Source organism: Colossoma macropomum, unplaced genomic scaffold (assembly GCF_904425465.1).
Source record: "Colossoma macropomum unplaced genomic scaffold, Colossoma_macropomum, whole genome shotgun sequence".
Taxonomy (NCBI): domain Eukaryota; kingdom Metazoa; phylum Chordata; class Actinopteri; order Characiformes; family Serrasalmidae; genus Colossoma; species Colossoma macropomum.
The window spans coordinates 43,578,924-43,592,068 of record NW_023494787.1 but is presented as its reverse complement, the minus strand read 5'-3'; the positions used below and the strand labels follow the sequence as shown (position 1 = coordinate 43,592,068).

Sequence of the window (13,145 nt, the reverse complement as noted above, 5' to 3'; positions counted from 1 at the left end):
TTATAGGGGCATTAAACTTATCAGACGTCTGGTTCCTATCACCACCACTGTGAACAATTCTGACATTTCACATCAAACCAATCTGAATGACTTTATTTACAGCTTAGCATGTGAATTACGCAGAAATTTTGAAAACCAGTGAAATTCCCCTTTTGGGCATACACAGTAGCTTTATTTAGTGCGTGGCCAAGTATTTAGCTCTTTGTGGGGACCAAGTTTGCCCAAGCTGATAGAAAACACAAATACTTTGATGTTGTGGGGACATTTGTCTGGTCCCTATAAGCAAAACTGTTGTTTAACACACACACACACACACACACACACACACACACACGCACACACAGACTTCCGTTTTGAGGTTAAAGTCAGGGTTGAGTAAGGTGGAGCACAGCTAGTGCTTCACAGAGATAAAGTCACTCTTAAAAACATGGTTCTTCAAGGGTTCTTTGGTAAAACCAATGGTTATATAGAACCCTGAGCACTCACAGAACCATTTGCATGGTGAAATGGTTCCTCAGATTGATGTAAAATGAGATGTACATAGTTCTAAATAGAACCTTTTTGAAAATGGTTCTATATAGCACAAAAAGGGTTCATCTATTGTTATGATGTCACGTTTGTAACAATAGCAGAACCCTTGAAGGGCCATCTTTTCTAAGGGTGAAATACAAACTTGTGTGCGCGCGCGTGCGCGAGCGCCCGCGGTGAGGTGAGGCGCGTGAGCCCCCTCTGTTTGAACTTTGACTAATATGTACTTCTCTCTGCCTTACAGAGTGCAGCCCGGTTGCAGCCGGCGAATAAAGCGTCCAGTTTTCGGTCACTAATCGATTTTTTCTCAGACATGTGACCGAATTAGCCGCTCACATGGGCTTTGTATGATCCGCTCTTGCTTTTTAAAGTCCGCCGATCAAGCGCGCTGTGTGACAAACAGCCGAGGCGGAGAGCCGTGAGCACACACACACACACACACACACACACACACACACACACATATACACACAGAGACATACACACTCTCACACACATGGCGAGCGGAGGGCAGAAAGTGGTGCTGATCACCGGCTGTTCCTCAGGCATTGGGCTGCGAATAGCCGTCCTACTGGCCAAAGACGAGAAGAGGCGTTACCATGGTAAACAAACTCTCTTTACTACGCTAACCGTCCTCCTGAGGTAAGAAGTCTGTCAGAGTTTGTGGACGTCGCTATTTCTGACCAGAAAAATACATTCTGGTAGTCTTAATGGCTTTTGTGACTAAAAACGCAGTCAGCCTTCACGTTTAAGCCTCGAAGTGTCATTAAGTTGAAGTCAGCTTCTTATTCGCCTGCTGCCAGTTCGAATTTTCCCGTTCCACCTTAAATAGTGCAGCAGTTACATTCTGGTGCCTGATAACTGGCGATTGGTGAGCCAGAATGTAACTACTGTACCACTTAAGGTGGAACGGGAAATTCGAATAAGAAGCTGACTCAGCCGCCAGAACGTAACTGCTGCAATATTTAAGGTGGAACGGGACAATTCGAATAAGAAGCTGACTCAGCCGCCAGAATGCAACTGTTGCACCATTTAAGGTGGAACGAGAAAATTCGAACAAGAAGCTGACTCTGCCGCCAAGATGTAATTGCTTTACAGTTTAAGGTGGAACGGGAAAATTTCAATAAGAAGCTGACTCAGGTGCCAGAATGTAACTGCTGCATCATTTAAGGTGGAACGGGACAGTTCGAACAAGAAGCTAGTGAATAGGCAGCCTCTTCAAAGGGCCGAAGTGAGTGTTCGCTGTAGCGCCTCATAGCCTAGCCTCCATTCAGCTAACTTAGCTATTTACCATGTGAAAGCTTCAGTTTCTAGGGGACGGCCAAGCGGCTTGCCAGGCGGAGATCATAAAGACACTGCCAGTTCTCTTTCAAGTGACTTCTCCAGGACAAAGCAGCCTTTATGGCTGTGAATTGTAGACCGCTGCCCCGGTTTAGTGGCGTGTCTAATGCGCCCATGGTTCGCCCACTGAAGTGAGTGTTGGGAGAAGGACAAAGTTGGAGACCTGTACAAGAAAGAGTTCACTCAGAGCTCTGAGCTCGCCCTGAGGAAGACTGTTATCTTCCCAACATCATCTACAGTCTCATTAATCTTATTCAAATGCATTCATTGTTCATATTTTTTTGCCTTTGAGGGATCTATTTTTTTTAAATGGAGGTAAAGCGTAGCAGCTTGTCTTCGCATATACTGTAGCACCCTTGAAAGAAGAAAAAGAACTCCTTGTTGAACTATGACCCATTTCTGAGAGCATTGCAACATAGCAGAGCCTTTTTTGGTTGCTGTTCTGAAAAGAGGAGAAAATCCGTGGTGATTTAACGTTGGACTTGGTCATAATGAGGAGTGGTGACTTATGCCAGCTTAAAAAAAAGTAAAAGGATCCCAGGGAGAGCGGTCCATTCAGCAGTGTTTAAGCTCCTCAAATCTTATTCCACAATAACAGCAGGAACAATGAAACGGTTGTTCCCTGCAACACATAAAGGCTTGGCCTGGTTTGTGTGCTCAGGCCGAGCCATGTGTCTGAAGAGTTTGCGTACTCTCACTTTCAGGTACAGCAGATCCTCTTCACTAGTCACTGATGAGGATGCAGTTCACGTTCGTAATAGTTCAAAAGCAGCTCTCAGTCAGCTCAAGATGGGTTATGCAAGAGATCCGAAGCTTCGTACATTGAAAAGCATTTCCATCTGGTTCTGGTATTCTAAAGCAGGCGGAATCGAGCAAATGCACAAATACAAGCACAGATTGGATGCAGTTCTGTGGTGTGCAACTGATGGAAAAGTGCTTAATCATGTCAAGGCAGTTAGTTAAAACTATCCGTGACATACTTCTCCTGTAATATTTGAGTTAGCACCTTGCCAGGGACTAAACTGACCGCTAAGTCAAAGACAAAATTATTCCATAGATACTAGGGTTGGAAAAATGATTCATTCTTAAATACATCACTTTTTTTTTTTGAGAAATTCTGAATCTATTATGATTTTTACATAGGCTCTGCATTTCTCCTACAGTAAAATAACATGCACCCACAGACATTATCAGCCTGTTTACATCTTGCGTCAACATGTGTTTTATTTCTGGATCATATCTGAATAAAGTTTGGCCAGATTCTGTTTACACTTTTCACTAAAATGTGTTTTCGATTTGACCAAATGAGATCTGATCGTAGTTTCCCGGCGTAAAAATGCATGTCAGGACATACGTTGTTTCTGTTTCACTTTTGTTTACCCTTTTTCCCTGTTACTACCAGAATGGACAAGCTTGGCCTGAACACTTTCATCATTCTGCTGTGCATGAAGGCTCTTGAGCTACGTTCACAGTACAAGCCTCATTGCTAAAATCCGATTTTTTGCTCAAATCCGATCTCTCTGACACGATGGTTCACACTCGTTTAGGTAAGTGATTCAAATCGGTCATTAATGTGAGCGTCCCAAAATGACCCGCATGTGCACATCCTACTCAGTAACGTCACGTGAATGAATCACGTGCATCATCATCAAACAAACTAACGAGCAGAACGAGCTTCGCTGTGAAGATAATTAACTCTGATCAGCTCTCTCAAATCACATTGAATTATGCTTAGAGGTTCCCACTCCTTGACTGGGTTGCACCAGGTTTGCGCAAGTTTATACTTGAGTTTGGGCGTAAAGTCTTTACTAAGTCCTTAGTTACACTAGTTAGTTTCAAACTATCCTTTTACTAAATTTGTAAGTCAAGTCTTAACTACTAACAACTAACTAATGCGTACATCACTTGAACATGACGATAACATGTTCAGAACCAATCAGTAAACTTCCTGCCATGGAAGCACTCCATTTTCAATGTAAAAAATGTCCAGCAGTGAAGAGAACGATGTGTACTTAAACTGAATGAAGCCAGTTATCTACAAACACTGCCTGTTTATTGTTTAATATTTCCCTGAGAAAACCAAACATGCAGCTTTTTAAATTATGGTTTCTGGTTAACTGACACAACTGCAGCCTCAGTTTAGCCATTTGTGCAGAGTTTAAACCAGGCTGATGATTAGAGAAAATCACAGCATATAGTTGTAACAACTTTAACGATGGGTGGAGGAAAGACGCCGAGGGCAGGTGTGAAGACGGAGAGCTTTCTTTTATTCTTATTTATACACAACGCAAAACACTCGGCTTTTCAGCCCACAAAGTAAGACAAGACGCTCACTGGGACTTTTCAGTCCTTTCTTTTCTTTTCTTTCTTTCTGGTTTAGCTCAGTTCAGTTCAGCTCAGCTCAGCTCTCATGCCTTCATAGGTCTCCTTTCTCTGAGTTCTGCCACCTACTGAAGCAAGAGATGGCTGTAAGTAGGCTGGCAGAAACAAGGCACAGGTGAACATAATCAGCTACTTAGCCTGCTGGTGCAGCCAGACCGGCTTCTCCGTCCTGCATCCGACAATCGGCCACGCCCCCTTCTCCACAATAGTGTTTAGAGTTTTTACCTTAGTTACCCAAAAAAGTCATGTTTTTGGTCTTTTTTGTGCTTTCTATGTGGTTTCTGATGGTTTCCCCAAAACTTACACCTGCTGTGGGGGTGTAAATATTTAGTAACTACTAAGCTTAACGTTAAAACTAGTTTGTTTGGGGCAACCCGTTCTGATTTAGTGATGCATAAACCTTAGTAAAACGTAGTAAACACTTACGTTACAACTGGTTAATACTAATAGAGGTTGGTGAAGTAGCCTAAACCTGTACTTTCATAAAAGTATTGATGCTTTGATGAAATAAAGACTCAGTGAGGAGTAAAGGTACCTCTCCAAAAAGCTTCAGTAAAAGTAAATTCATTAAGTCATTACATTCTGACTCACAGAGCTGCAGTGGAATGTAGCCTGATTTAGGTTAATGTCTAAAAAAGGTTCAAAGTGCAAAAGGGAATCAAGGCTTATCCCTTCAGCTCGTCTGTTTATCATACAGCCTGAATGTAATTAGCATTGTTTGCATTTTGTACTCCGAGTATGTGTGTGAGGTGTATATGTGTGTGAGATAAACAGATACAGAGGACCAAGTGCAATCAGTTTGCTGTACAATTTTTTGCTCAATTTTGAAGGAGCTTGTTGGAGCTTGTTACAGACGCAGAGAACCTAAATCTGTGTTTTCTTTTTAATTAGGTTAAAATTGTTCTTGCAGTAAACATGTGCTAAGTATACCCTTTGAATAAATAATCAATAAATGGCCGATATATTTCACCATATTTCTCTTGTCTCAATGTAACCCGGGCAGGCCTAATCTTGGGTGATACTTCCATAAGCATTCCACTGACCAATCACAAGGCTGACGTCTCTTGCCCCGCCCACACAAAACAGTTTCAGAGTCAGAGAAGCTTAGCTAGCTAAAGTAAGCAAAAGTAAGCAAGCTAGACCACCCGTCTGTAGCTGCCTGCCGCCCGTTCATTCATTTATCCAGACATGACATCCTTTGCTTGTCTGTTCCTTCATTCATGAGTTGCTTCGTCCGTCCATTTCTTTGTCCTTCCGTCTGCACATCTGTTCGTCCTTCCGTTTGTTCATTCGTCCATCCGTCCATTTGCACGTCTGTTCGTCCGTGACTTTATTCGTTCACTTACTGTCACATAAAAGCTGGATAATGATATTAGTTCTGTATGAGAGGCGGGGCAGACTAGGCATGTTGAACAGAGAGCTGTCAATCAAGCTGTCTGCACAGTTCTCAAGCTGTGTTTTATCATGTTTATATCTTTTTTTTTTTTTTAATAAAAACTTTGCAGGATGTTTAATATAACAATCAAGTTTAGTATCATACAAAGATTTTTAATGTTTTACTCTGTGTTCTGTAGGACTTTAAAGGACGAGTCCAGTGTTCAGCTGTATCTCTATTTGCCACATCCGTAGCATACAGTTGAAGACCACAGACAGTCATTTCTTAGAGATGAACAGAAAGCCCATTGACTGAAAACACTTACAATAGCAGCCAATGAGAAAGTGTTTCATAACTTCCCATTGGCATTTAATATGCAGTACTGTAAGTCATCTAAAATGGCTTTATTATTTCTAAGGAAATTAGATAAAAGATAATCCACTTGTATAAGGAAGAGGAAAAATAAATGAAAAATAAATAAGAAGATAAAATGCAAAGAAAATGTGACTCCTAACAATCATGCAAGACCTGGTAGACACCAGAACTGTCCCCGTCAATTAAATAGCACTTAAAGCTTTCATCTTTGAGAGAGAGGAGAAAATCAAGCTGCTTCAGATCAGAAAACATCCACAGGTGTTTCTGTCCACCCTTCCACTGTGAGAAGACAACTCAGCACTAATAGTCTGAAAGGATGTGTAACTGTCAAGAAGCTCTTACTGAGAAAAGGAAATTTTGCAACTAAAACAAAGGAGCTACTGGTGTTCTCTGATGGACTGACCACACCAGAGTCCAGACCTCAACATCAGTGAGTGTGTTTGGGATTACTTTGATCATGAGAAGCAGAAAATGCAACCAACTTCTAAGACCGAACTTCGGGGATGTGGAAAATCAAGCTCTTAAAAATTCCACAGATGTTTCTGTCCATCCTTCCACCACAACTCAACACTGAGAGTCTGAAAGAATGTGTAACTGGCAAAAAGCCAAAATAGACAAAACAAAAGAATTTTTTTTCACTAAAACACTAAAGCTGGACAATTAAAATGTTAAGTATGGTTTTATAGACTGAGGAGTCTAAATTTGTGGGGGTTATTTAGATCATGAGAAACACGAAAGGCAACCAAGTTCTAAGACTGAACTTTGAAGGTGAGAAAAAATATCCCCGATTTCTTTGAAAAATTCCCAAAAAGAATGGAAGGTACACTAAAAGTAAAGGGTGGACACACTAAATACTGAAAAATTTGATATAATATTTAGTTGTTGAAGCTTCTGTGCCATTCTCTGTTTTACAGATGCAAATGAAAATAAATGACAGTGTAGTCTTTGACTTTACTATAGCACAGTACCGTAAGTGTGTTTTGAGTCAACAAGTTTTCTGCACTTCTTGTACAAGGAATGTGCCAAAATTACTGTCTGGTAATTGAGCATATTACATTATTTGTGTTACTTGTTTAATAAACTCATTATTATTTCATCTTCATTCGCTGAAATGGCTGTGTTACTGTGTCCTTGCCAAATTGTTTTTTTGTCCTTCACATTCTCATTTTGCCTCTCCTCTCTCCCTCTTTCAGTCATAGCCACCATGCGGGACCTGAAGAAGAAGGATAAGCTGGTTGAAGCAGCGGGAGATGCCTTTGGGAAAACCCTTACGCTGGAAGCTCTGGATGTTTGCAGCGATGACTCAGTTAGGCAGTGTATCAACAGTGTCAAAGACCGCCACATTGACATCCTCAGTGAGTCATGCGTGTGCTGAGTGAGCGCCAGGTGCCCTTTGGCCTCATAAGTAATGCTTTAGGGCTAGAGTACATAAACAAGCCTGCTTTGTTACAGTAGAGGCCTCTCAAGTTGTTATGGGTTGCTGTACATTCTAAAACATGAGACACATTCAGGCATGAAAAGGCAGGCAAAACCTGGGGGAGGGATGGATTGATTGGATGTGAGTGGCTTAGAGGGTAATGGAGGCTTATATTTGTTATTTATACAACAGTTAGTTCCGGCCACGCAAGCTGATATTTCGCCATAACATCACGGTTTTTTCACTTAACACTGTATCACTCCGCTGAGACACCGTTGCTAAGCAAAGACTTTGACAGCTGTAGGAGATGCTCAAGACATTTGAACGTTTTTACTTCTTACTTTGCCACAAACAGAAAATGGATACTTTTAAGATCACATTTGACCGACAGCCGATTTGGTCAGACTCTGAAGATGAGACTACACTAAATTCCCAAACTGTCATCACCTCTGAGCAGCTTTTCAGTCGGCAGCTGTGACAGAAGAACAGCTAAACAACCTGGAATCAGCCAGAAATGAACCAAATACCATTCGCCAAACAAAATGGGCTGTAAGATGTTAATATTGATCTAGCAAAAATGGACAAAACTGAGCTACACTTGATTTTGCAGCAGTTTTGTGGCTCAGTCTGATTTGGTCAGACTCTGAAGACGAGACTACACGTTTGGTCAATGGTATTTGGTTCATTTCTGGCTATTTCCAGGTTGTTTAGGTGTTCTTCTGTCACAGCTGCTGACTGAAAAGCTTGCTCAGTTGTAATGACAGTTTGGGAATTTAGTGTAAGGAGCTGGAGAACGAACTGCCGGCTGTGCAGCGAGTGAGCGGAGCTCGTTACTCTGACGCAGCAACAAGCTGATTGTTAAGGAACTATAATTTGCCAGAACTGCTAACATTAAAACATATTAAGTGCCACGTTCACGACCCAGTTTATTTATTTAACTGTTGTATAAAAGCAATAGAACACTCGAGGTCTTGTGTTATCACTATAACATCACGGCTGTGATGATCTACGGTGACCAAATCACAGCCGTGATGTTATTTTGCCATAACACACTCCCTCTCGTGTTCTGTTGCTTAAAAATCACATTAACGTTATGGCCACGCATGCATATGGTCAGCCGCATTGTTTCTAAAACAGTATGACAACTGATATCTACAAAAGGGACAAAAGTACAGACAAAAAAAGTACAAAATTTAATTTTCAGGTTGGCTGCTACTGCTGTTTTCAGCTATGCGTATTCTTTTCTCAGAAACCACACAAGCAAGTCTATTGAAGATTACTTATCAACGGATTACTTAACGCAGTTTGAGGCAAGTTCGTGAGGATTTAGGCATGTGGTTTACACTATACTAATTGGTGGGGTATAAGCTTCCATTACTTGCAGACTTGTAGTTCCAGTACAAAACCAAAAAAGTAAACTTCAGACACCAAACATGTCTTCACAGACTGATCATATTTTAGGTAATGAGTAAATTAGATTTTTTTAAACTATAATGCGAAGGTATGCAGACGGTTCCTTTAATCCTTCAGTTTTAAGCATTTGAGAAACCTTTTAGACTTTTATGATCTCCATGATTCCCTCTGATTCTGCCTCTAGTAAACAACGCTGGAGTGGGTCTGCTGGGACCACTGGAGAGCATCAGCATGGAGCAGATGAAGAGGGTGTTTGAGACCAACTTTTTTGGCACCGTCCGCATGATCAAAGAGGTCATGCCCGACATGAAGAAACGCAGGGCGGGCCACATCATTGTCATGAGCAGCGTCATGGGCATGCAGGGTAGGACAGGTTCTGCCTGGTTCATTTGGAGACACTGGAGACAAATTGTTTTGCTTTGTTGGGTTCAACACCAGGTGGCATTAGTACCCCTGCTGAGAATCTTTAGTGTCATTATCGTGAATACACCACAAAAAGCAACAATAACATTGTACGAATAAAATTATAACGTTTTCAAGAGACAGCAGACAGTAACATGTCTACTGAAAGGGAGTTCTTGTGATTTTTCAAAAATATCTACATGGTAAATTGATATAATGTAATAAGATGTAAACAGATGTGGAATTTGTTGTTCAAGAGAAACTTACAGGATTGTTCACAGTGGTGGTGATAGGAACCAGATGTCTGAAGTGATTAATGCCTCTAAAAGCTCCAAATATGTTGCTCTCAATAGTTTATATATATATATATATATATATATATATATATATATATATATATACACATACACACACACACATATATATATATATATATATATATATAGGGATCTTTCCCCCAGTTTTCTCCCTAACTCTCTTGGATTCCCAGTCATGAATGTAAAACATATTTTTTAATCCATATGGTGGAGATGGTGGAGAGGTACATGCATGTTGTAAGGCAACATGCCTAACTTATTTATTTTAAATATTAAATATAAAAGCTCAGAAGACATGCATAGGTTTACTGATCATTTTGTATAGTAAATAAAATGACTGTTTGCACTGTAGACATCATGACCCCTGGTTCCTATCACCAGCACTGTAAAGAAATCAGTGTTGATACATTTCTCTACAGCAAAACCTTTCACATCAGACCACTCTGAATGACTTTGTTTACATCTTAACCATGGAATTAAGAAGAAATTCAGAAAAAATGGTGGAATTCTCCATTAAATTAGAGTACCTTAAACCAGTGGAAAACTCTAGGATAATTCCTTTGGTCACACCAGATGCCAGTAAATGCAGTATATGCAGTGTTGTTGGCAAATTAACTTACATGTAGAATATTTTTCAAACCTGCTTCCGTATTTCTGGCCTGTCATATATGCTTCAAAAAGCTGTCCAGTTTAAGGGGGGAATATATATTTTTATTATATTGTGTATCTGTGTGTGAAATGTCTGCAGGAGTGGTGTTTAATGACGTCTACACAGCCTCCAAGTTTGCCATCGAGGGCTTCTGTGAAAGCATGGCAGTGCAGCTGCTCAAGTTTAATGTGAAGTCTGTACTCTCTTTCTTCACAGAAGTGTTTTGCTAATGTCTAAGTGGATCTAAATGGATTACATAAAGTGCCATCTTCACATCCCATCTCTCCCTTCAGGCTGTCTTTGATTGAGCCAGGGCCTGTGCACACAGAGTTTGAGTCGAAAATGATGGACGATGTAGCCAAGATGGAGTTTCCCGGAACAGACCCAGACACTGTCAGATACTTCAAGGATGTCTACATGCCGTCTTCCATCGATATCTTCGAGGCAATGGGGCAGATGCCAGAAGATATAGCTAAAGTGAGCAAAGACTTCTGGTCTTAAAGCAGTAACTCATGGTCTTAATGTTCACAGTTTGATTGCAGTTTAGAAGCTTAAATAACTTTAAAGGAGCAGTCAAGCAAAACAAAATCTTTACATAATGTTCCCCCAATTCCAATGTAGTCAACCATAGGCAAGTTTGGTGTTCTAAACGAAAGAAGCAGATTCAGACACCAAACATGCCTGATCAGTTACACCTCAGGGAAAGAGAGAGCTGTGCAGAAGTATTGAAGTTATTTTTTAGCTTCATGTATTTAATACGTGCAAAGTCAGTCAGTTTTTTCAAGTACAGGTCATTGATTTTTTCTATATCTAACAAAACCTCGAATCTCCATTTTTTGTAATTTTTCAGGCTCATAATTACTTGGAAAAACGTATGGTTACATTTACTCACATTAAAAGTAATGTTTTTCTCTCCTGTAAAGTTATCATTTTGCAGATACAAGGTTTTGTTCCAACAACCGTAGTGATATATATCAAATTTTCAAAATTTTCTATATTTAGTGTGTCCATTGTTCATTACAGTTTCCATTCTTTTAGAACGGATCACTTGCTTTCAGTTTTCCAAATAAATCTGCAGGGATATTTTTCCGCACCTCCAAAGTTCAGTCTTAGAAGTTGGTTGCATTTTCTGCTTCTCACAATTCAAGTATTCCCAAACACATTCAGTGATGTTGAGGTCTGGACCTTTAGGTGGACAGTCCGTTGTTCTGAGAACACCAGCAGGTTTTTTGTTTGGTTTACAATTTTTCTACTTTTTTGTCCATTTCTTTTTCCCAGTAACAGCTTCTTGTTAGATATACATTCTTTCAGACCCATAGCTTTGATAGCAGAGCTTCATTTTCTCCAATCTGTCAAAGCTGAAAGCCTTTTGTAGTGTTTAGCTGATGGGTACAGTTTTGGTGGCCTGCCACGTTTTACACAGTTGTTAAGAGTCTCATTTTCAGTAAATCTTCTTAGAAATATATCCTGAAAAATGAATAACTTAAACTTAAAGGTGTCGTTGGCTGTGGTTGGTATAATGTAGTGGGTAACACCTCTGCCTTCTATGCTGTAGACAGGGGTTTAATCTCCCACCTGGGCAAGCACCCTACACTATACCAATAAGAGTCCTTGGGCAAGACTCCTAACACTACCTTCACCTACCTGTGTAAAAATGATTAAATTGTAAGTCACTCTGAATAAGAGCGTCTGCCAAATGCCGTAAATGTTTGACTGGAAATTAAATAAATGAAGGGTGGTATCTGACATACTATATTGTTTTTTTAACATCCCTTTTCCCCTCCAGTGCACTAAGAAGGTGATCGAGTCGAGCAGCCCTCGGTTCAGGAACCTCACCAACAGCCTGTACACACCCATCGTGGCCATGAAGTACGCGGACGAGACTGGCGGTCTGTCTGTACACACCTTCTACAACCTGCTGTTCAATTTCGGCTCCCTGATGCACATCACCATGAGCATCCTCAAATGCCTGACCTGCAGTTGCCTGCGCAGACGCACCATCTCACCCGACTGAAGGGGGCAGCAGTGAGACAAAGACAGAATCATACCATATACCCCAGAATGTCCAGATTAACGTATGGGCCTTGATGAACAGAGCGGCACACGTGAACACATTCAAATATGTATTCATGTATCCAGGGGTTCCTCAGACGATGCCTTAGAACAGTGGCTTCAGTTCTAAGTTCCCAGCCCCATAGACTTTTCTGTTTTCTCTGCTCTGACACACCTGATCTAACTTATCAACTAATAATCAAGCCATTTGCGAATCAGGCAGGTTGGTACAGAGTAATGATGCACTCTAGGTGGGACACAAGATTAGAGCGGGGCAATGTCACCTTAAAGAAATAGGTTACTGCCATAGCAGAAAGTGTTAAAGAAGAGTGGGTCAGTAGTAAATTATTGCGTTATTTATGATGACCGAGACACAGGAATGCAGTCTGGAATCTGGAAATGTAACAGGAGGAAAACAGACAGTCTGAAAAAGCTAATCTAACATATAAGATTAAATCTCAATACTTACTGCCTGTAATTATCGGCCTACGCTAATGATTTCGGTGAATTCTATTGTGAAGCTCTCTTAAAGCTTTTCTTGATATTTTGCCATTTCTGAATTATTATTCTCTGCCTACGCTGTGCATTTTTAAATTAATGTGAATATCTAGGTTATAATGTGATCTCCTTCTAAAGGAGACTTGATTTTAAAATAAAACATTGCGATTTGACAAGACAGATTGTGATTTCACGATGAATGAAGTTTAACCACCTTTTACACCAACGTCCTACTGTGTGGCTCTACTGCTGACGTTCTTTTCCAGTTGTGGTGATTATACACCATGGATTGGAGTCGTGCTTTCTTTCACAGATATAGAATGAACTTCAGACGAACAGCAGAGGGCAGCAGAGCATTTTCTGCCTCCATTTTCGCACTGTGAAGGAATTTGACTT

At 40.6% G+C, this 13,145-nt stretch overlaps 1 protein-coding gene across 1 annotated transcript; it reads left to right on the top strand.

The window, feature by feature from the left end:
- Positions 1-813: 813 nt before the first annotated feature.
- Positions 814-12,927, top strand: rdh8a (retinol dehydrogenase 8a). The gene is made up of 6 exons (XM_036567510.1): positions 814-1,130; positions 7,195-7,356; positions 9,016-9,195; positions 10,299-10,392; positions 10,493-10,676; positions 11,986-12,927. The coding sequence occupies exons 1-6, from the start codon at positions 1,025-1,027 to the stop codon at positions 12,211-12,213; spliced, it is 954 nt and encodes a 317-aa protein (XP_036423403.1). The 5' UTR covers positions 814-1,024; the 3' UTR covers positions 12,214-12,927.
- Positions 12,928-13,145: the final 218 nt, after the last annotated feature.